This window comes from Phyllobates terribilis, unplaced genomic scaffold (assembly GCF_046119375.1).
Source record: "Phyllobates terribilis strain yellow unplaced genomic scaffold, ASM4611937v1 Scaffold_2__4_contigs__length_985480577, whole genome shotgun sequence".
Lineage (NCBI taxonomy): Eukaryota > Metazoa > Chordata > Amphibia > Anura > Dendrobatidae > Phyllobates > Phyllobates terribilis.
This window is the reverse complement of record NW_027362762.1, coordinates 628446952-628472062: the sequence shown is the minus strand read 5'-3', so window position 1 is coordinate 628472062 and position 25111 is coordinate 628446952. Positions and strand designations below refer to the sequence as shown.

At 45.0% G+C, this 25111-nt stretch overlaps 1 protein-coding gene across 3 annotated transcripts in view; it reads left to right on the top strand.

Annotated features, from left to right (window-relative positions):
• Nucleotides 1–25111, top strand: part of LOC141221874 (contactin-associated protein-like 5) — a 1265469-nt gene that overhangs the window by 573428 nt on the left and 666930 nt on the right. For all 3 annotated transcript variants that reach the window (XR_012289806.1, XM_073666602.1, XM_073666603.1), the window contains 2 exons: nt 6329–6472; nt 12680–12944. Coding sequence is in view for 2 of the 3 variants with exons in the window: in XM_073666602.1 (XP_073522703.1) it covers nt 6329–6472; nt 12680–12944 (409 nt within the window). In the remaining variant the exon portion in view is untranslated. The remainder of the gene's footprint in view (nt 1–6328; nt 6473–12679; nt 12945–25111) is intronic.

The following is a 25111-nucleotide window of genomic DNA, read 5'->3' as shown; positions in this document are numbered from 1 at the left end:
TGTGTGCCCATTTTAGAAAGTCGGCTACAGCTTCCACCACCCTTGCCATGCTTCAGCAGCGTTTGCAGCTTCCAGCTCACCGACTGGTGTGTGATGTCCCCATGCGTTGGAACTCTACATTGCAGATGTTAGGAAGGATTTGTGAGCAGAAGAGGGCAGTTGCTGACTATCAGCATCAACAAGGCTGTCGGTATTCAGGTCAGATTCCACACACAAAACCTTAGGAGTGGGTATGGATGTCAGACATCTGTACCATCCTCCAAAACTTTGAGGACTCCACCAAGAGGGTGAGCGGCGATGACGCCACAATTAGCGTCACCATCCCGCTTCTCTGTTTTCTGAAATGCTTTCTGCTCACAATTAAAGAGGATGCATTGCAGGCGGAGTATGATGAGATGGAGCAAGGAACCATACAGGGTAATACCACACAGCCCAGCCTCATCTCATCCCAACGTAGATTGGGTAACAATGAGGAAGAAGAGGAGGAGGAGGAAGAACAGGAGCTAGTTTCCTGCACTATAGAGGGTACTACCTGCACAACTGTCCTACCATCTGTTCAGTGTGGATGGCATGAGGACAGGGAGGAGGATGAGGAGGAGAGCATGGTCAATTATCCTCTTGGTGAGGACATGGAAGTTTTTCCTGTTAGCAGTCTGGAACACATGGCTCGCATTGTCCAAGTTTTGGGTGACAGTCATTACAGATAGGTGACACTTCTAGACCCACGCTACAAGGAGAACTTTCTGTCTCTTATTCCCGTGGTGGACAGGTCTAATAAAATGGGGCAGTACCAGAAAGCCTTTGTTGCGGAATTATTAAAAAAATTCCCATCTGAAAATGTTGGCGGCAGAGGTCACAGTTATTTGGACAACCAAAGAGTACAGGCGAGAGAAAAACAAATAGGATCCAGCAGAGGCAGGGGAACACTGTCAAAGTTCTGGGACAGTTTTCTCAGACCCTCCCATCGCACAGGACTTGATGGGCGGGGTACTCTCACAAGGAGGGATAATTGTACGAGAATGCTGAACCTTGCCAACCATACCAATGTCCTCCGTGATTCCTCTGTGCCTTATAATTATTGGGTATCCAAGCTGGACACGTGGCATGTACTGGCTCTCTACGCCTTGGGGGTCCTGGCCTGCCCTGTCGCTAACGTTTTGTCAGAGCGGGTTTTTAGTGCCGCTGGGGGAATTATAACTGATAGGCGCATCCGCCTGTCAGCTGAAAATGCTGACAGGCTGACTCTTATAAAAATCAACAAGGGCTGGATTCGGCCAGACTTCTCAACACCACCGTCTATTGGGAGGTCTATTCCCATGCACCTCTTCTCACCCACACATGGGTATATGCTTCCTGATTTTGTTTATTTGCTGTTGTCCTCCTCCTTCTCCTCATCCTCCACCACCATATCACCACCATATCTACCATATCACCATATGTATGTCTCTTACAAAGGTATTAGAGTGCGTCCAAATTTTTGGCAGCCCTTGAATTCACTGCTTATTCAGTAACAGTATGGGAGGCCCATTTCCTAATAATGGGAACATTTTTTTCATGAGGTCCTCCTCTACGTCTCTTCCAAGGGGCATTGGAGTGCCTTCAAATTTTTATCAGCCATTGCAGTCACTGCATACGCAAGAATAGTATAGGAGACCCGCTCCTTTATAATGGGAACATGTAGTTACTGAGGCCCAACTCTATGTGTCTTCAAATTGGTATTGGGGTATTTCTCAAATTTAGGCAGCCATTGTAGTCACTGCATAGGCAATAACTGTATAGCAGAAACGTTCCTTTCTAGTGGGGACATTTTGTTATAAAGACCCTACTGTATGTGTCTTTAAGTCGGTATTGGGGTTTTTCCTACATTTAGGCAGCCATTACAATCACTGTATACGCAATAACTGTATAGCAGAACCTCTCTATTCTAATGGGAACTGCATGGGCATTACCACTATAGGAGACCCACTCCTTTATAATGGGAAAAACATTTTTACTCAGGCCTTTTTCTATTTCTCTTCAAAAGCGTATTGGGGTGCATCCATATTTTTGGCAGGCCTTGCAGTCACTGCATACGCAATAACAGTATAGGAGACCCACTTTTTAATAATTGGAACAACAAAGCATAGCCGGCTGATGGCCCTCTAACAATAGTGAGGGCCAAACTGCTGGCCCTTTATGAATAGTAATGGCCGCCTGATGGCCCTATAAAAATAGGCTTTGTTACTTTCAGAGTCCCTCCTTCATAAATGAAACAGGGTGTGTCTGATCATGTCTCACACACCACATGGGAAGATAAGATAGTAAAATGTTAAAATGACGCTAAAAGTATTTTTCACCGTTGAAAGCAATGCAAAGGTGTAAAAAAAAAATCAAAAACGCTATATGTTAACATAGCCCAAGGTGGGGAGGAGCATTTTTTGGGGGGGGGTTATTTATTTTGCCTTATATGTGTAATGCACACGCCCGGACTAACTGGCGTGTGCGTGTTTAGTGATCCCACTGGACCATGAACCGGAGAGTGCCTGGAGGGGCGTAACTAAGTATCTGCCCGATCCAACCAAGGTCGCACGACGGCATACGACACCAGTGCACCAGGGAGGAACTGAGCAGAGGGACCAGGTGCTACTCCAGGTCAGACCCTGGACACGACTGTTGGCCCACACCGGGGAATACAGGAGCAGGCAGGTTCGGCTGGCACACAGACTGATGGGTATAGGCAGACACGGCTGGAATACAGATGGGTGGATGCTGGTGAGCACGACTGGTATGCAGACAGGGAGGTACTGGCTGGTATAACAGGTTGGAGCACAGAGTGGATAGGACCCAGTACAGACTGGGACTCAGGAACAGAACCACAGATGCGGTGGACAAACACAGCAGAGTGAGACCGCCCGGAGCGGCGAGCAAGAGCAGAGCAAGACAAGACCGCCAGTAGCGGTGAGCGAGAGTAGAGCAGGACGAGACTGCCGGAGCAGTGAGCAAAGGGTCAGAGCAGAGCGAGACTGCCGGAGCAGTAAGCAAAGGGTCAGAGCAGAGCGAGACTGCCGGAGCAGTGAGCAAAGGGTCAGAGCAGTGCGAGACTGCTGGAGCAGAGAGCAAAGGGTCAGAGCAGAGCGAGACTGCCGGAGCAGAGAGCAAAGGGTCAGAGCAGAGCGAGACTGACAGAGCAAAGAGCAAAGGGTCAGAGCAGAGCGAGACTGCCGGAGCAGTGAGCAAAGGGTCAGAGCAGAGCGAGACTGCCGGAGCAGTGAGCAAAGGGTCAGAGCAGAGCGAGACTGCTGGAGCAGTGAGCAAAGGGTCAGAGCAGAGCGAGACTGCCGGAGCAGTGAGCAAAGGGTCAGAGCAGAGCGAGACTGCCGGAGCAGTGAGCAAAGGGTCAGAGCAGAGCGAGACTGCCGGAGCAGTGAGCAAAGGGTCAGAGCAGAGCAAGACTGCCGGAGCAGTGAGCAAAGGGTCAGAGCAGAGCGAGACTGCCGGAGCAGTGAGCAAAGGGTCAGAGCAGAGCGAGACTGCCGGAGCAGTGAGCAAAGGGTCAGAGCAGAGCGAGACTGCCGGAGCAGTGAGCAAAGGGTCAGAGCAGAGCGAGACTGCCGGAGCAGTGAGCAAAGGGTCAGAGCAGAGCGAGACTGCCGGAGCAGTGAGCAAAGGGTCAGAGCAGAGCGAGACTGCCGGAGCAGTGAGCAAAGGGTCAGAGCAGAGTGAGACTGCCGGAGCAGTGAGCAAAGCAGAGCAGGCAAGAACCGCCGGAGCGGCGAACAAGGCAGAGCAGGCAGAAACCGCCGGAGCGGCGAACAAGGCAGAGCGGGCAGAAACCACCGAACAAGGCAGAGCGGGCAGAAACCGCCAGAGCGGCGAGCAAGGCAGAGCAGAGGGGACAGGGCTCTGTTCACACGGAACAGACTGGAAGGGAAAGGCAGAACCAGATACACACAAGATACTTGTAATAAAGTAGCAAGTGGACTACAAACTCACAAACGGAAGTACAGTGACAACGAGCAGGAGTTAGGTACAAGTTCAGACTCTGCAGAAAAAGGGAAGATATGGGCGTAGAGAGAAATGGGAAACAGGCTGGAAGATGGTTAGGGCAGGAACAGACACTGGGAAAAGACACAGACAACAGATCTAGGTATGCGGCCCCTAGAGGGCAGAAGGAACAGGCTAAGAGCGTGTTCACACGGGCCTGGAAATACAGCCTCCAGGAAAGGCAGAAAGACAGCTGGCTAGAGTACACAGACAGGACACAGTTCAGACACGGGAACTGATACCACAAGGCAGGAAACATAGACAGGACCTGGCACATCAGTGACTAGAAGCCAACTGACAGAACAAGATGCTCAGGCCTGGATTCCAAGGAGGAGCTGGTTTAAATACCAGATGACAGACAGCAATAGGCTGAGGACGCATTAGGGGTGTGTCTGCCGCAGCTACAAGAATCAGGAAGTTCGGCGGGCGTCGCCCTAAACAGCAAGAGCAAAGCAAAGCAGACAGTATGGAAAGAAGCCAGAGTGGCAGTCTGGACTGGAAATCAAGTGCGCGCTCTTGCACAGTGGGAGATGGACCACTATGCAAGGACGCCGCCAGGTATGTTACAGTATGCAAGTCATTACCCTGGAAAGAATGTTCCTTAATGTTTTTCCCAGGAAAATCCATTTTGGTTTCGTTTTTGTATGTTTTATTGTGAGCCCATGATGTTCCCATGTCATTTGAGCACTGTTCCCATCGATTTTGGCATTATTTAGGCCCCCTTCAGACCTCCGGGGAGGGGGTGCCGGAAAAATGGTTGTGTTTCCCATAGAATTACATTGGGCTCGTTGCTCAGGTCGAGCACTCGAGCATTCCAATTTGCTTGAACCGAGCAATGAGCACCCGAGCATTTTAGTGCTCGCTCATCACTACTGACTACCCCTTAGATCCCAGTCTTCAATCTCTAATACAGTCAAATCAGATCTCATACTTGCACTGACAATTGAGATTCTGATTTGGCTTTTATCCTAAGTCATATGACAAGGCTCGTTAAAGGTTCGATAATGACTTTTAGTATTGCTACCTCCAATAGGTGGCACTAGAGTTCAAGTCCTCTCTGAAGAGTCAAGTTGCATATTTCATTTCCCAGAGGAGCATTGCATGGCGTATAAGCCTCCTTACATTCCAAGCACTGCACAAGGAGCAACATTACCCCTTAGATCCTACACTCTCTCTGTAATTTTCACAGATGTTCTTCCTTCCAGTTTCTGAGTCATAAATCATCGAGAGGATGTTTGTAGCTTAGAGTGCTTTACGATAATAACATATCTATGCTCTGGATCTATCTCTGGATTGTGTTTCTGCCTTTACTTTTACAAGCTCAATAAAAGACATAAAATCAGTAAATTTTATTTAGAATGACCTTTGTTCATCTCCCATCATAAAAATTTTTTTATGATGGGAGATTTTCAGTGAATTCATCAGACTCGGAGGAGCAGGGTGTGGGCTCAGTGGTTAGCACTCTTGCTTTTCAGCCCTGGGGTCCTGTTCTCATATCCCACAAAGACAAGAAATTTGTATGTTCTCCAAGTGTTTGCAAGGCTTTTTTTCTGATTACTACGATTTCCTTCTACACTGCAAAGGCATAGTGATAGGGAATTTAGATTGTGAGTGCCAATAGAGATAGCAATGACAATGCGATGTAGAATATGTTTGCGCTATATAAGTAAGTAAGCATAAAGAATAAATTAATATTACCCTGCAGAGAGGAAAATAGTCTATGGCTATTAGAAACATTGCTTAATGGTATCATAATAAAAACTGCTATTTCTTTACACTTTATAAGGAACACAAGATTATACTGGTCGCATGGAAACATTTTTGCTACTTTGCTTTACAAATGTATTTAGCAATAAGATTTACGAGCAATATAAGTTTATGCTGAATAGTGCATAAACTAATGATGTTACAAAAAAAAAGGTCAATTAATTCTAAATGTAATTTTTAAGCATATACTACAACTCTATTATTGGAAATTGCAACTGAGATAAAAACAAATTATTACTTGTATAAATACCTATTATTGGCACTATTATTGTGGTTTCCATAAAGATGCATGCATGACTTTGTTAAACAGTTAAAACTAGTTTCTTCTACCAGTGACTTACATAGAAGTTTAACGGTTCAAATCAAAATGGACTATAGTGATGTCCATGGGATAAATCCATGGTGAATAACACCATATTGGTTACTTTGTTTAATTCAGGCCTTTTGGGTAGATTCCTCAGGTTTCAGTTTTTTATTCTTGATTAGATTGTGATATAAAGAACAACGAGTCAAGTTTTGATCTTTTTATTTTCCGAAGTTCAGCTTTGGAGGGATTCCAGTACCAGGAAAACCCGGTACGTTTCTGAAGAGGAATTTTCATGGCTGCATTGAGAACCTTTATTATAATGGAGTAAATATTATTGATTTGGCCAAAAGACGCAAACCTCAGATCTACATTGTGGTAAGAATTATTTCACTAAGTAATTACTCTATTTCCTCTGTACAATTTACCATTTAAAGGGCCCGTCTCCTAATGACCAGTCTGTTCAAAATGTATCATAACTTATGTAACAGTACATTGTCTCTCTTTGTTGGTTCTGCTGTGTGTTCTGTGCCAATAAGATGTTCTCCAAAGCTTCATCCATCCCACAGCATGCATTCCCACACACTTCAGAGACATCTTGCAGCTACATCTCCTTCCTCACCCTCATGAATCTCTACTTTTTGCTTTTTCCTAGACAGATTGATGACTGAGGATGTTTGATTGCCGGCAGGTGTTCCTTTTCCCTAATGTCAGATGATACAATATTTGTAATACAGATTTATGTAAGAATAATGATAGGTTCACATTAAACATTCAGAACGTCCTTTAATGTTTAGCAGAAGGCCCTTTAACCTAACAAATTCCATAGCATATGGCCATGGCTATGATTTTTTTAAAGCCCAAAGTGTTCCATGGTCTGACCATTGCAAAGGTGAGGTGTAGTGATGTTCACATGATCAGTATGAGCAGCAAGTGAAACACAAAAAATACTTATTAGAGTTTTCCTACCATATTCATTTATGACATTTGCACAAAAGTTTTATATCCTGCTATATACATTTGGAAAATCCTAGTCTATTGGAAATGGAAATAACCACCCAAGTCACCCACAAATGTCTCCGATCAACCACACACTTACTGTATATTTGGATCCCATCTTCCTTAAATTATTCGCAACCCCCCGCCATATGGTGGAAATAGAAGATGAAAACCGTTCCTCCTCTGGTAGTCATGAAGGGCGATTACCATTAAAGGAACTAAACTGAGGATGAAACCCATACGTTTTGAAAAACTGGGACTTACCAGTCGATTCCTGACACCGATTATTTACAGCGAATTCAGCTAATGGTAAATAGGTAACCCAGTCCTCCTGGTTTTCAGATACAAAACACCTGAGATACGTCTCTAAATTCTGGTTAACCTTTTCTGTCTGCCCATTAGACTGCGGGTGAAACACGGAAGAAAATGACAAATGGACCCCCAAACGGGTGCCCTCCAAAACTTGTGGACAAACTGCACCCCACGATCAGAAACTATGTTGGTCAAGATCCCATGTAATCTAATTATTTCCCTGCCGAAAACTTGCGCCAAGGATTTGGCATTTGGTAAAGCTGGTAACACGATAAAATGAGACATTTTACTGAACCTATCAACCACTACAAGGATTACAGTATTCCCCCCCGACATGGGTAGAGCCGTGATAAAATCGACTGATAAGTGAGTGCAGGGTCTACTAGGAATCTCCAATGGTTGGAGAGCCCCCGATGGACGAGTATGAGGGGTCTTTGAACACGCACAGACACTGCTGGCGGCTGCATACTCTCAGACATCCCTCAGACATCCTTATGAGCACTTGGCCACCAAAAACGGCGAGTAAGCAGATCGGTGGTGGCTTTATTACCAGGATGTCCGGCCAACACCAAATCTGTTGTTCGCTGAGGACTCTAAGACGGAGATTTACAGGAACAAACAGTTTACCAAGTGGACATTCAGCAGGGGCGTCCCCCTGAGCGTCAACAACCTCTCTTTCCAGATTGGAGCATATATACGCCATAACCATCCCCTTTTGAAGAATAGGTACCGGTTCACACTTATCTCCTTTCCCAGAAAAGCAACAGGATAAGGCATCTGCCTTAATATTTTTGTTAAACCTGGTAAAGAACAATGCCCATCTTGCATGACGAGGTATTAGATGTTTCGCCGACTCCAAATACACCAGATTCTTATGATCCGTGATTACCATAACAGGGTGGACAGCTCCCTCCAAAAAATGATGCCACTCTTCAAAAGCCCATTTGATTGCTAAGAGTTCCCTGTTACCAGTGTCATAATTTTTCTCAGCAGGTGACAATTTTTTTGAGAAATAAGCACAAGGTTGCCATTTACCAGGAGACGCACCCTTCAACTATACCGCCCCCACTCCCACCTCAGATGCATCGACCTCAACGATAAAAAGCTGAGAGACAGGCTGTATAAGAGTGCAGAAGCAAAACACTCTTTCAATGTATCGAATGCCTCCCTGGCAGGACTGGACCACCTGGAGAAGTCTGTCCCCTTCCTGGTCATATCTGTAAGAAATTTGGCTACTTCCGAAAAGTTTTTTATGAACTTACAGTAATAGTTGGTGAAACCTAAAAACTTTTGTAATGCCTTCAAATCCTCCAGACGATCCCATTATAATACTGCCCGGACTTTCAATGGATCCATGCGAAAACCGGTGGAGGACAACACATCTCCTAGGAATGGGATCTCCTCGACCGAGAACATACAGCTCTTAGGCTTAACATATAATTTATTATCTCAAAGAATATGTAAAACCTGCCTGACATGTACCGGGTGCGACTCAAGGTCAGGAGAATAAATTAGTATGTCATCCAGATAGATTACCATGAATCTGCCTATCAAGTGACTAAAGATGTTATTTATGTAGTGTTGAAAGACAGCGGGTGCATTCGTCAACCCAAAGGGCATCACCAGATTCTCATAGTGTCCCTCAGGCGTGTTGAACGCTGTTTTCCACTCATCCCCCTCTTTAATGAGGATGAGATTAGACGCCCCCCCCCCTAAGGTCCATCTTAGAGAACCATTTTGCCCCTACCATTTGATTAAAGAGGTCAGGGATAAGAGGAAGCGGATAAGGATCACAGACAGTGATCGCATTGAGTTCACAGAAATCCAGGCAAGGGCGTAACCCCCCATCTTTAATCTTTACAAAAAAGAACCCAGCAGCAATGGGGAAGAGGATGGTCTGATATAACCCTTAGCCAGGCTTTCCGTGATGTAGTCATTCATGGCCTTACTCTCCGGACCAAATATATTATAGAGTCTGCTCTTTGGCAGCCTGGCCCCCGGAATGAGATTTATGGTCATAAGGACGATGGGGAGGGAGTTCTTGCACCCCTGCTCCAAGAACACATCCCCAAGGTAGCTAGGCACAGACCGGGTATCCACCCTAGCCAACCGGGTACCCAAGCAGTGCACTTGACAATACTCACTCCATTTTACAATCTCCTGAGTCTGCCAATCGCCCACAGGATTGTGCAGAGTGAGCCAAGGGAGTCCCAGTACTACAGGTTAGGGCAGACCCTCTAGCACGTAGCAGTCTAACACCTAAGTGTGCATAGCCCGCACCTGAAGCCGCACATCTCGGACAACTTGAGTAAAGTGCCCATGTTCAAAGGGGGCATCGTCGATTGTAATAATTGGTATGGGTCTGGACAGAGTATGTGGGATGAGGCCTTGGACCTGTATAAACTTAGAGTCGATCAAATTAAACCCCGCCCCACTGTCCAGAAAGGCCGACACCTCCGCCTTAACTCCACCCACATGAACTGCAGTCTCCTTGCTGAAGTTGGTGCAGTATGGACTCAACTAAGGAGACACGATCGGGGTCATCATATATAAGGCCCAGTGCCCGAAAAAAAACCTCCACCGTCAGAAGCGACTGCGAGTCCGACGCAAGAGAGAACACTCATGCTTGAGGATCCCCCTGAAGGAGCGAGAGTACTACCTCCACACATTGCTCCTCAGTACCTGAGGAAACCGGATGTAACTTAAAGTATAGTTTAGAGGCCTCTCGGAAAACTACAAACTTGTCATGTCCCCCAGAGAACCTGTCAGGCAATATGACCTTGGGCTCTACTATGGTTTGCCTGAGAGACAAGATTCCCCCACCAGATGTATTAGGGGACTGCAAAACCACCGTGCATAAATCCGCCACCTCGAGACTGAGCCGCTGCAATTGCCCTGTCAGAGCAGTGATTGGATCCATAATAGAACAGAAAAAATGGTTACGGTCACAGCTGTCGGGTGACCAGGGATCAGGGGCTCCTACCCTGTCCCTAACACTAGGGGGAGCCCTATCTCACCCTATTCCCCGGGATACCCCTCTGAAGGTTCCCTAGCTCATGAGTAAGCCCTCTGTCTGTTCACCTCCCCCATCCGGGGAAGAGGGGTACATTTGTGCACCGTAATACACCAACCCGACAAACAAGGCAACAGAGGCAAGGGTTAAAAGAAAACTCCAGGCACACAAAATATTCACTCACATAACAGAGGAAAGCACCGGGGTGTGAAGGTAGGGGGATAAACCAAAATGAAGAAGGTATAAGGAATTTCCATGCAGACAAACCAAACAACTGGCACAAATAATTCCTCCAACTCTCCTTCTCGTAAGTAATCCTCTCCCTCCGTTAGTCATGCAGCAAATGCTAGCTCTGACAAGGATTAGTATCAGAGCCCACATTATAAAGGGAAAAGGAGTGGCTAACCGAGCTCAGCTGTGAGCATAGGGATTTTGAACATGGCCGTTTAACACCTGTTTTGCCAGAAGAAATAAAACATGTTTTAAAATGAAGAAGTGCTTCTTCTCGGAGCCGGAGTAGTAGCCATCAGACGTTGTGGTCTTCTGGCTCCTCTCCATAGCGGTAACCCCGTGATATATCCAGTATATATTCAGCTGTGCTGCTTTTGGTGAGAACTCAGACAATCATTTTTTTCTTTAGAATTACTTTTGTCTACTTGCCGGTTATGTTCTTGCTATAGTCATAACCCAATGAAAAGACATGGTACCCCTTCAATAATCTCTCAAATACAGCTTACAATTATTCACAAGTGAGTTCTGTACGTGTCTTTGATTGAGAATACTTAAGAGAAAGAAACAACCAAAGAAGCTTCAGTTTTATTCCTCTACCTTCTTTAATCCAGGTTTAGCACTCGCAAATTTGGCCCCCATGTATGGTACCAAGTCACGTCAACTTTACAAGCTATTCTATTTTTGTTTTTTAAAGTTGTAATTAAAAGTGACACAACTTGAAACTTTGAAGCAAGGAGCTTCTCCAAATTTCGATTAACTGTAAAGATTGGCTGATCTCCTACTGTTTCCCAGATTGGCTACTATCCTGGAGAACAAAAACACATTTCTGCGTAACTTAGTGATAGGATCCACATCGTATTCACTTTCAGGCGGCAGGAAATATTTCTTTCCAGTAATAGGATGCCAGAGTTAATTTGCTTGTACAAAGGTAGATTTTAGCAAGATCTGCCAAAGAAAGGTTATATTAATTTTGAGGTTCCTCACATATTAGTCTATAGTTTCAGTCATCATTCAATAGGATAAATATATGAAAACCATTTCTCCCTGCTATGAAGAAACCAGAAACAATTTGTCATCAAGTTGTCCTTTTTTGTAAAAGGTATTGACTGACAAATGCTGCTTATTCACTTTGCTGTTCCTTACGAATACTGCTATAATGCACCAACCATAAAAAAGGTCACAATGTACCTCAATATGCCCCAATCTTCAGAGGTACATGTTTTTCAGATTAATCTGACAGAAGAAATGCTAAAGGTATTCTTATCTTAAAGGGAGCTTGTTACTCTGAACCAGGTATTCAGTATAACTCGAATTTTATTCATGCAAATCCCCATTCTTTCCATTCTTAGGAGTCCATTGGATAGCCCTATCTAGAGTATGACAATTTTCTCCAAATGGCTATTCATATTTACCCCTGTACAGTACTATTAATATTCGCATAATAGTGCCATTGAACTGACAAATCAGAATGCCTTACAATGCACATATTATACTTCCTTACAGTAGAAATAAACCACAACATGGTTCCTAAATAATGCTGTAACCCGAGGTAAATGTGCTACTAGGCACTAGAGAGTCAATGTAGAATAGATTGAGCCAAATATGGTAGAATCTAGGTAGTTGAAGTCTATGAATGGTGCAGGCCTCAGGGCAATAGTCAACCCCTTTTCTTGGTGTTCTTTACCGATCTGTATCCGTATTGTTTCATGGCCAGTTAAAAATGTGATTGAACGCTATCAACCATATTGCATCACTTCGTAACTACAGAAATGTCCATGTTTTCTGATTTCTGAACCTGGTTGTGGTTGGTCTTTGAAAAACAAGTTAATACATTTGCATAGTATGTTATAAAACAAAAAGTATGCGTGGTGAGGATTAAACACTCAATAGCCCCTTTGACAAATTATGTAACCTATTTGTTCACCAGTACCATTAATGAAAAAATCTCCTTTTGATCCATTAGCAGATAAAAATCATCTTCAATTTTGAGTGATTTCTCATGAAGTTGTCCTATTTTTGTTGTTTTCTAGGGGAATATAACATTTTCTTGCTCCGAACCCCATGTAGTTCCTGTGACCTTCATAAGCTCTACTACAAGTTACCTGTTATTACTGGGCACAGGACACATAGACAATCTCTCTGTTAGCTTCCAGTTCCGAACATGGAATAGTGATGGTCTCCTGCTTTCAACTAAGCTTTCAGTAGATTCGGGTGTTCTCATACTTCAGTTATATTCTGGAAAATTGCTCTTAATGATTCAGAAGGAAATGGTGAATATCCAGCCTATAAGCACAGGTAATATTTTCCAACCTGTCTGTCACTCGTAATATCTTCCAAGCCTCAATGTTGTTAAATATTTTCTAAATATTATAATAATTTATGAAAGTTTCTTCTTCTATCTCTTGTCTTGTGAAAATATCTTCAGGTTGCCATATTAAAATGCTGCTCCACTTTTGAGTATTATCATCTTTTATGAACTATGTGCAGATTACAAATGCATTCAGCTAATAAAAACTTTACAATTAGTCTTGTTTTCCAGGATTTCCTGAACGATATACAATTCTTGTACAGAGTACGGTAGTTTCTCTTCATGGTTTAAGGGCTATTCCCAAAATCATAAAGTAACCAATATTTGATGAGACCATCCTTTGTCTTCAAAACCGCATCAAGTCTTCTCGGTGCTCTTACAAGTGTACCTCAATGAATTTATGTTTTGATGCTGTTTTGAAAACAAATCGTGGCCACACAAAATAATGATTTGATTTTAATTTATTTTTAATTGATAAAAATAAATTATTAGCACTATTTTTAAAACCATTCATTCTTTGCAGCATTTTTTACATAACTGACTAGAACTTTTGCACAGTACTTTATATTTATTAATTTATGCCAATGTAACTCCTGTTTAAATCTGTCCTATTTTGCACATATCACCCATCCAAGGATGTGTCTCCAGACTCTGTTCATCTCCAGCTGTGATTGGAACCTTCCTGCTGTAGTTCCAGTAATTCTGGTCTATCATGTGTAGTGCAGTTTCTCTCAGCTGGCTTTCTGCTGAGCAGAGTTGTGTTTGTTGTATGCTTATGTCTCATCATGTCTTCGCAATCATGTGAAACTGCAAATGCTGCTCTTTTGATACATATGGCAAAAGATAATCATTTGACATATGGATCAACAGAGCAGCATTTGCAGTTTCATAATTCTGTTCTGTTATGGAAATAAAAACAACTCAGCTTGTGGCTCAGCTTTGCTAGAAACCAGCTAAAATTATGTAAAACACAGAAGCAGCTATACTAATGTATGTGACAGAAGACAAAATTGGTCAGGCAGGGTACTGTACAAGAGCAGAGAGTGCACAGAATTATAAGTTGAATTCTATGCTTAGACTAGCTTGATAAAAGCATGAGGATAGTCAGGAGCATGCAGGAGAGGGTCTACAGAACTTAAGAGAATCATAGTACTAATGAGAAATGTTGTTTTTGCAGTGTTACAATAGGACCCGCCATTCAGCTTTGTGAAGTTGTATCTAGAGAGAAGCCAATATAATTTTTTTGTTAGAACTAGACTGTATATTAAAGGGGTTATCCACTAGTAGACCAACACTTTGTTGATCTAAATGATTGCACCCGATAAAATAAAAAAGCTTATACTCACCTCCCGTGCAAGAGCCTTTCCAGCAGCGTCAGCACTCGCGGTCCCGGGACTCTCATGCGGTTGTTGTGACATGTGAACCAAACAGGGCTGGTGTTACTGTCCCCTCTTTCTGTCGAATTGAACATGAAGATGAAGTCCAGGCTCCAGCTGATCTCTGACTTCCTCTTCATGTTCAATTTTTCTGAAGGCAGGGTCAGTGACGTCAGCGCTGATTGGGCGCCTGGCTTACATGTCACAACACCGCACAGCAGTCACAGAACTATGAGCACCAACACCGTTGGAATGGTTCCGGCACGGGAGGTGATTATAAGCTTTTTTACTTTTTTGGGGCAAAGTGTTCGGTATGAGAAGTTGTCCAAGTAGTGGACAACTTCTTTAACAGAATGTAAGCATTTATTGTGCTTTGTGGAAATAATGAGTGGGAATTACTCTATGACACCTCAGTAATAGATTGCACTACTACGTGTGTCCCCTCACCTACTGACAAAAGGAGATACATACAGTAGAAACAGCCCGTAACACATGATTGCAATATATGACTGCACAGGATCTACTTGTATTCTGCTGTAACCATGGAAACACAAAAGTCAGCAAAATAATTAACATACAATTAATACACAAAATATTAAGAGGCAGTTTACATAGTTTTACTAAAAGCAGTCAGTTGGTACAATATTGCCACAACTTGATATTGTACTGAAAACAGGGGCAAGCAATGGGAGCTGACAATGACGCTATGTTAGCATGGCTGCAGAGCCACTGATTAAGATCAGGCAATCACATATTGACAGTGCCAAATATGCAAATTGAGGAGGGTGTCACGGTGCACAAAATCCTCGGCCACACCAAGGGTGCACCAAAGTCCCCTCATTTGCCCCCTTAATTGGCAACTAAACTACTAAAAGCTATAGTACAGGTATTATTTTATGGGGTTAAGTCACCTACATTCTTGTATAAGTGATATTTCCAAACTTGCATAATTTTTTACTTTATTTACCCCCCTTGACCTTTTTACATGTCTTGCTATTTCGCAAACTGGAATTTCACAGTTTTTTTGAGGGTTTCATTTCATGTAAAAAACTTGCCTACAAAAATGACCATTTGGTTTTCTTTTTTATTGTGAAGCAAACAACAAATAGAACAAAATAACTGAAAACTTCAGTGTGCATTACTATTTACCCCCCTAATGTCAGTACTTTGAAGAGCCTCTTTTATGGCAATTACAGCTGCAAGTCGCTTTGAATACATCTCTATTAGCTTTACATATCCTACCACTGGGATTTTTGCCCATTCTTAAAGGCAAAACTGTTCCAGCTCCTTCAAGTTAGGTGGTTTCCTTTGGTAGACAGCAATCTTCAAGTTTGACCACAGATTCTTAATTGGATTAAGGTCTGGGCTTTGACTAGGCCAATCCAAAACATTTACAAATTTTCCCTTTAAGAACTTAAGTGTTTCTTTAGCAGTATGCTTTGGGTCATTGTCTTGTTGGAAAGTGAACCTCTGTCCCAGTCTCAAATCACTGGCAGATCAAATCAGGTTTTCTCAAGAATATCTGTGTATTTCGCACCATTCATCTTTCCCTCGACTCGGACCATTTTCTCTTTCCCTGCTGTTGATAAACATCCCACACCATAATGCTGCCACCACCATGTTTCACTGTGGGGATAGTGTTCTTGGGGTGATGAGCTGTATTGGTTTGGCACCAGATGTAGCGTTTACCATGGGGACCAAAAAGTTTAATTTTGGTTTTATCTCACCACAACACCTTTCTCCATACATTTGGGGAGTCTCACACATGGATTTTGGCAAACTCAAAATGAACCTTACAATTTTGTATGTAACTAAAGGCTTTTATAATGACCACTCTTCCATAAAATCCACCTCTATGGATTGTATGGCTTATTGAGGTCATATGGACAGATACTTCAGTCTCTGCTTGGGAACTCTGTATCTCCTTCAAGGTTGCATTTGGTCTCTGTGCTTCCTCTCTGATTAATGCCCTCCTTGCTCAGGCTGAGAGTTTTGGTGGGTGTCCCCCTGTTGGCAGGTATGTTGTAGTACCATGTTCTTTTCATTTGATGATAATCGATTTGATGGTTCTCTGAGGGATCATCAGAGATTTGGATATTTTTTATAACCCAACCCTTAATACTCAACATCTTTGTCCCTGCCTTTGAGATCTCTTTGGCCTTTATGTTGTTGTTTTGTTAGTGGAGCTTCTTGCTTTATGGTGTTGCAGCTCATGTGGCCTTTCAGAAATAGTCTATATTAGTGATGAGCAGGCATGCTCGCTACTGCTCGGTGGTCGCCCGAGCATCTCACTGCTCAAGATGCTCGGCACTCGCCGAGTATTTCCGGGGTTGCTCGGCGGGAGCTCGGGTCTCCTCCATACATGTTTGGCGCTCTTTACAGAGCCAATGAATATGCAGGGATTGCCTTCCACTCACGGTAATGCCGTAGCCATGTTGGTTGTGACATTACAGTGATTGGCTGGCCACACAGCGTCATTAGGTCTATATTAGACCTGGCGCCCCCATGCTCGTCACAGTCACTCCGGAATCAAACAGTGTAGGGAGAGGTGCTGCTGAGCTAGGGAGAGATTTGCTTATTTCTAGATAGCATAGGTGTACCAAACTATATTAGAGCCACATATCCATCTCAACAAAGAGTCCTGCTGAGGACTAATCCATCTGCAGAGATATCAGGCAGTGTATATAGGCAGGCAGGCAGGGTATATAGCAGACTGCAGAGCACATAGCACAAGAGGCTCCATTCCAGTTTTGTCTGCTGCTGCTGTTAGATATATTTAGAAATAGGCCCAGGTCTCAGGTGCCAGGAATAATTTTTTACGGGTATTAATCCTCATTATTTGCTTAGAAAGCAATCCAGAGAACACCGTTGTTCTGGACCATTTGCTTGTTGGCACTGCAGAATACAGCCAGGTCCTTTCCATATTACAGAGCTAAAAATCCAGCTATTTAAAACTGTGGTTTGTCTGTCACACAGATCACATATAATTGCGCTGAAAATACTGCCATTTATGGCCTCCATTAAAAATTTGTTTCAGTGTGTCAGTGAAGCTATTTTCACCAGTTTGCTGTTCAAAATAATTACCTACAGGCCAAGTATTTAAAACTGTCTTTTCTCCGTCACATGGATCACATATACATTTTCAGAAAATACTGCCATTTCTGGCCTCCATTAAATTTTTGTTTTCAGTATGTCAGCAAAGTTTTTGACACCGGTTTGCTGTTCAAAATAGTTACCTACAGGCCAGGTATTTAAAACTGTGGTTTCTCCGTCATACAGATTACATATAACTTCGCTCCAAATTCAGCCATTTGTAGTGAGCGTGGAAGATATTGTCCTCCATTTAAAATGGGCAAGGCATGTGGCAAGGGACAGGGAACTGGACGTGATGGTGATGGTGCATGCAGAGGCCGAAGCCATGGGCAAGCTGAAATTGTGCCACAACAAACACTCACATCTTCTCGCCCGACCTTCCTGTCCCAATTCCTAGGGGACCGCAGCACACCACTATTGAACCTAGAGCAGTGTCAAAAGGTTGTTGGTTGGATAGCGCAAGGCCAGCATAAGCACCAGGCGCACCCGGGCAAGTGCCGGGGCCCTGAGCAGGTGAGGGGGGGCACTCGCGGTCGGGCACCCCGCCAGGCCATGGGCAGAGGAGAGCGGTGCCAGCGCCCGCCCTTCTCCCCCGCTTGCTCAGGGCCCCCACATCCAGATACTTACCTCTCCCCGTGCGCACCCTGTGAAGTCTCAGGTCAGAGGGTGCGGTGACGTCTTTCCACAGCGCCCTCCCCTGAGCCGTCACAGGCAGCGCAGAGCGGGAAGACACCGGCGACGCTGGAGTCCGGACCTGAGCAGCGGCAGCAGGTAAGGAGGAGTGAGGTATTTGATTTTTTTTTTCATGTATGGAGCAATGGGGCATTATATGGGGGGTGACATCCTGCATGGGGCATTATATGAGGGGTGACATCCTGCATGGGGCATTATATTGGGGGTGACATCCTGCATGGGGCATTATATGGGGGGTGACATCCTGCATGGGGCATTATAAAGAGGGGGGGTGACATCCTGCATAGGGCTTTTTAAAGAGAGGGGGGTGATATCCTGCAAGGTGCATTATATGGTGGGGGAAATGGACATCCTGCATGGGGCATTATATGGGGGGGAGAAGGGACATCCTGCATGGGGCATTATATGAGGGGTGACATCCTGCATGGGGCATTATATGGGGGGAAAGGGACATCCTGCATAGGGCATTATATGGGGGGAGAAGTAACATTCTGCATGGTGCATTATATGGGGGGTGACATCCTGCATGGGGCATTATATAGGGGGTGAAATCCTGCATGGGGAATTATAATGGGGGGAACAGCCTGCATGGGGCATTATAAGGGGGGACAGCCTGCATAGGGCATTTTGTGGGGGGAACAGCCTGCATAGAGCATTATATTGGGGCCAGTATCCTGTGTGGGGCATTATAAGGGGACCAGTATTCTGTATGGAGCGTTATATGGGGGCCAGCATTGGGGCATTATATGGGGGATGACATCCTGCATGGGGCATTATAAGGGGGGAACAGCCTGCATGGGGCATTATAAGGGGGGACAGCCTGCATAGGGCATTATGTGGGGGGAACAGCCAGCATGGAGCATTATATGGGGGGCCAGTATCCTGTATGGAGCATTATAAGTGGACCAGTATTCTGTACAGAGCGTTTTATGGGGGCCAGTATTCTGTATGGAGCATTTTATGAGGCCAGTATTCTGTATGGAGCGTTATATGGGGGCCAGTATTCTGTATGGAGCGTTATATGGGGGCCAGTATTCTGTATGGAGCGTAATATGGGGGCCAGTATTCCGTATGGAGCATTATATGGAGGCCAGTATTCCGTATGGAGTGTTATATGGGGGCCAGTATTCTGTATGGAGCATTAGATGGGGGCCAGTATTCCGTATGGAGCATTATATGGGGGCCAGTATTCTGTATGGAGCATTTTATGGGGGCCAGTATACTGTGTGGAGCGATTTGCCGGTTTCTGAGCTATTGTGGAATTTAAAATAGATATCACTCATGTAATGTAAGAAGTGAAATCTTTGCATTGTACTATACCTATACTTCTCTGCGGTATCTGTGCATCATGGTATGTGTTAAAGGGACCCACTGAGACTCTTTCACCCGGTGCCCAGAAAAACCTGGAGCCAGCCCTGGGATAGCGGATAATGCTTCCAGTCACTTTGCCACCACCACCACTACCACCCTGTATTTCACACAGTCAAGTCTCAGTAGCCGTGAGTCTGGACTGCATATTCCTCACCCTGATCCTCCTTCCTCCCACCATGCCGAGTGCCCGGAGACAACTGATCCCACACTTGGACACTCCAAAGAGCTGTTCACTTTTCCATTTATAGATTCAGGCCTCTCGCCTGGTCCACTTGAAGCGGGGCAAGAGGAGATCGCATGTAGCGATGCCCAAATATTTGAGCATCGCATGTAGCGATGCCCAAATATTTGAGCATCGCATGTAGCGATGCCCAAATATTTCAGCAGCCACGGTCACACGAATGTGACGGTGGGAAAATGTCACAAGAGGTGGACGATGATGAGACACAATTGCCAGAAAGTCAGGAGGAGGACCAGGGTGCGGAAGTGGAAGACGAGGTGGTGGATGATACAGTAATTGACCCAACCTGGCAGGAGGACATGCAGAATGAGGACAGCAGCACACAGGGGGAGGGAGGCAGAGCACCCCAACAGGCAGGAAGAAGCAGTGTGGTGGCCGCAGACAGAAGGCAGGCAACCATTCCCAGTAACACCAACACGAAGGAAGTTGCCAGTACAAATGTTAGGTCTTCCCGAGTCTGGTTGTTTTTTAAAGACTCTGCCGATAACCCCAAAAAAGCCATTTGCACCACCTACCAGGCCAGCATCAGCAGGGGTGGCCAAACTAGCAGCCTGACCACCACCAGCATCATCAAGCACCACGGGTGGCACCACTGCTTCTTCCGCTGTTGTGCATGCAAGCTAATCCCCTCTCCATGGTGCATGCCAAGATGCCTCCTGCCCTCACCTGTTGTTGCACACTCTCAAGTAGCAGCATCAGGAAGCACGTCCTTGTCCCAGCGCAGCGTTCAGTTGTCCATACCCCAGTCCTTGGAACGCAAGCGCAAATACGCAGCCAACGCCCCACAGGCCACACTACTAAATTCCCACATTTCACGACTGCTTGCGCTCAAAATGTTGCCTTTTAGGCTTGTGGAGACGGAAGCATTCCACAACCTGATATCGGCGGCCGTCCATCGGTACTCGGTCCCCAGCCGCCACTATTTCTCCCGGTGTGCTATCCCCGCATTACACAAGCACGTGTCCCAAAACATTAGCTGTGCCCTCAACAACGCAGTTACCGGAAAAGTCCACCTAACCACGGACACGTGGACAAGTGCTTGTGGGCAGGGATGGTACATCTCGCTGACGGCACACTGGGTTAACATAGTGGATGCCAGGACCCAGTCGTACCTTGGGATGGAACACTTCCTCCTGATGCCAAGGATTGCGGGCCCTAGGTCAATCAGGGCTGCCTCCACAGTCTACAGCTCCTGCACCTCATCCTCCTCAGCCCCCTCCTCCTCTTCAGCCTCCATCTCCGAAATGACAACATCAGTCACAAGCTGGAAGCACTGCAGCACTGGCTCGGCCAAGCGGCAATAGGCTGTGCTAAAGCTAATATGCTTAGGTGACAAACCGCACAATGCTGAAGAGTTGTGGACAGCTCTGAAAGAGCAGGCAGATCTGTGGCTCACACCGCTGAACCTACAGCCAGGCATGGTCATGTGTGACAATGGCTGGAACCTGGTGGCGACTCTAAGGTGAGGCTAGCTCACACATTTACCATGCCTGGCCCATGTGCTTAACCTCATGGTTCAGCGGTTTCTCAAATCCTACCCGGAGCTGCCGGATCTGCTTGTTAAAGTACGCTGCCTGTGTGCCCATTTTAGAAAGTCACCTACAGCGTCAACCACCCTTGCCGTGTTTCAGCAGCGTTTGCAGCTTCCGGCTCATAGACTGATGTGTGATGTCCCCACGCATTGGAACTCTACACTGCAGATGTTGGGAAGGATTTGTGAGCAGAAGAGGGCAGTTGTTGAGTACCAGCATCCACAAGGCCGTCGGTTTTCAGTTCAGACTCCACAAATAAGAACACAGAAGTGGACATGGATGTCAGACATATGTACAATCCTCCAAAATTTGAGTGAGGACTCCACCAAGATGGTGAGTGGTGATGACGCCATAATTAGCGTCACCATCCCTCTTCTCTGTCTTCTGAAATGCTCTCTGCTCACAATCAAAGAGGATGCATTGCAGGCGGAGCACGATGAGTTGGAGCAAGGAACCATACAGGGTGATTACACACAGCCCAGCCTCATCTCATCCCAATGTGGATTGGTTGACAATGAAGAAGAGGAGGAGGAAGAACAGGAGCTAGTTTTATGCGCTATAGACGGTACTACCTGCACAACTGTCATACCGTCTGTTCAGTGTGGTTAGCCAGAGGATAGAGAGTAGGAGGAGGAGGAGAGCATGGTCAGTCATCCTCTTGGTGAGGACACTGAAGTCTTACCTGTTAGCAGTCTGGCACGCATAGCTGAGTTTATGTTACGCTGCTTTTCCCATGACCCTCGCATTCTCAAAATTTTGAGTGACAGTCATTACTGGTTGGTGACACTTCTAGACCCACGCTACAAGAAGAACTTTATATCTCTTATTCCTGAGGTGGACAGGTCTACAAAAATGGGGCAGTAACAGAAGGCCCTTGTTGTGGAACTATTAAAAAAATTCCCATCTGAAAACGCTGGCTGCAGAGGTCACAGTTTGTTGGACAACCAAGGAGTACAGGCGAGAGAGACACAACTTCAATCCAGCGGAGGCAAGGGAACACTGTCAAAGTTCTGGGAGAATTTTCTGAGCCCCTCTCATCGCACAGGCCCTGAGGCGCGGGTTACTGTCACAAGGAGTGCAAAGTTTGGGAAGATGCTGAGGGAGTACCCTGCCGACCGTACCAACGTCCTCCGTGATTCCTCTGTGCCTTATAATTATTGGGTATCCAAGCTGGATATGTGGAATGAACTGGCTCTCTATGCCTTGGCGGTCCTGGCCTGCCCTGCTGCCAGCGTTTTATCAGAGAAGATTTTTAGTGGCGCTGGTGGAATTATAACTGATAAGCACATCCGCCTGTCAACTGAAAATGCTGACAGGCTAACTCTTATAAAAATGAACAAGGGCTGGATTGGGCCAGACTTTTCAACACCACTGAATGATAGCAGCGTAACATAAACTCAAATCCAGTGTCTTTTTTTGGGAGGTGTATTCCCATGCACCTCTTCACACCCACACATGTTTATACACTTCCTGATTTTGGCTATTTGCTCTTGTCCTCCTCCTTCTCCTCATCCTCCACCACCATATCACAAGGGTGACCGCGGTCAGAGATGCAACACCCATATAATTATTTTAAAGGGTGTTTATGATGCCCGTAAAAAAAATGTTTTATACAGTTTGTTCATGTATACCCCCCAGGGGTAAATGTTTGTCAGCCCATACACTTAGTGCATGGGCATTACAAGTAAAGGAGACCCGCTCCTTTCTAATGGGAACATTTTTTCAGGAGGCCCTCCTCTACATCTCTTCCAAGTGGCATTGGAGTGCCTCCAAATTTTTGACAACCCTTGCATTCACTGCATAGGCAAACACAATGGGAGACCAACTTCCTAATAATGGGAACATTGTTTTCAGGAGGCCCTCTGACCTTCACGTCTCTTCCAAGGGCCATTGGAGTGCCTCCAAATTTTTGGCAACCCTTGCATTCACTGCATAGGCAAACACAATGGGAGACCTACTTCCTAATAATGGGAACCCATTTCAGGAGGCCCTCCTCTAAGCCTCTTCAAAGGGATATTGGGGTGCGTCCAAATTTTGGGCCGCACTGCCACTCACTGCATATGGAATAACAGTATAGGAGACCCACTCTTTAGTAACGGGAACAATAAAACATAGCTCCGGCTGATGGCTCTCTAAGAATAGTGAGGGCCCATTGCTGGCCCTTTAAGAATAGTAAAGGTCGCCTTATGGCCCTACAAAAATAGGCTTTATGATTTTCAGAGTCCTTCCTTCATAAATGAAACACGATACAGTTATATGAAAAAGTTTGGGCACCCCTATTAATCTTAAGCTTATTGTTTTATACAAATTGGTGTTTTTGCAACAGCTATTTCAGTTTGATATATGTAATAACTGTTGGACACAGTAATGTTTCTGCCTTGAAATGAGGTTTATTGTACTAACAGAAAATGTGCAATCTGCATTCAAACAAAATTTGACAGGTGCATAAGTATGGGCACCTCACCAGAAAAGTGATATTAATATTTAGTAGATCCTCCTTTTGCAAAAATAACAGTCTCTAGTCGCTTCCTGTAGCTTTTAATGAGTTCCTGGATCCTGGATCCAGTTCAGTTAAGTTTGATCGTCGCAGAGCATGGACAGCCCTCTTCAAATGATCCCACAGATGTTCAATGATATTCAGGCATGGGGACTGGGATGGCCATTCCAGAACATTGTAATTGTTCCTCTGCATGAATGCCTGAGTAGATTTGGAGCGGTGTTTTGGATCATTGTCTTGCTGAAAGATCCATCCCCTGCGTAACTTCAACTTTATCACTGATTCTTGTACATTATTGTCAAGAATATGCTGATACTGAGTGGAATCCATGCGTCCCTCAACTTTAACAAGATTCCCGGTGCCGGCATTGGCCACACAGCCCCAAAGCATGATTGAACCTCCACCAAATTTTATTGTGGGCAGCAAGTGTTTTTCTTGGAATGCTGTGTTTTTCTGCCGCCATGCATAACGCCTTTTTGTATGACCAAGCAACTCAATCTTGGTTTCATCAGTCCACAGGACCTTCTTCCAAAAAGAAATTGGCTTCTCCAAATGTGCTTTTGCATACCTCAGCCAACTCTGTTTGTGGCGTGCTTGCAGAAACGGCTTCTTTCGCATCACTCTCCCATACAGCTTCTCCTTGTGCAAAGTGCGTTGTATAGTTGACCGATGCACAGTAACACCATCTGCAGCAAGTTGATGCTGCAGCTCTCAGGAGGTGGTCTGAGGATTGTCCTTGACTGATCTCACCATTCTTCTTCTCTGCCTTTCTGATGTTTTTCTTGGCCTGCCAATTCTGGCCTTAACAAGAACTGTCCCTGTGTTCTTCCATTTCCTTACTATGTTCCTCACAGTGGAAACTGACAGGTTAAATCTCTGAGACAGCTTTTTGTATCCTTCCCCTGAACAACTATGTTGAATAATCTTTGTTTTCAAATCATTTGACAGTTGTTTTGAGGAGCCCATGATGCCACTCTTCAAAGGAGATTCAAACAGGAGAACAACTTGCAAGTGGCCACTTTAAGTAGCTTTTCTCATGATTGCATACACCTGGCTATGAAGTTCAAAGCTCAATGAGGTTACAAAACCCAAAAAAAAGTGCTTTAGTAAGTCAGTAAAAAGTAGGTAGGAGTATTTAAAACAAGAAAATGATAAGGGTGCCCATACTTATGCACCTGTCAAATTTTGTTTGAATGCAGATTGCACATTTTCTGTTAGTACAATAAACCTCATTTCAAGGCAGAAACATTACTGTGTCCAACAGTTATTACATATATCAAACTGAAATAGCTGTTGCAAAAACACCAATTTTTATAAAACATTAAGCTTAAGATTAATAGGGGTGCCCAAA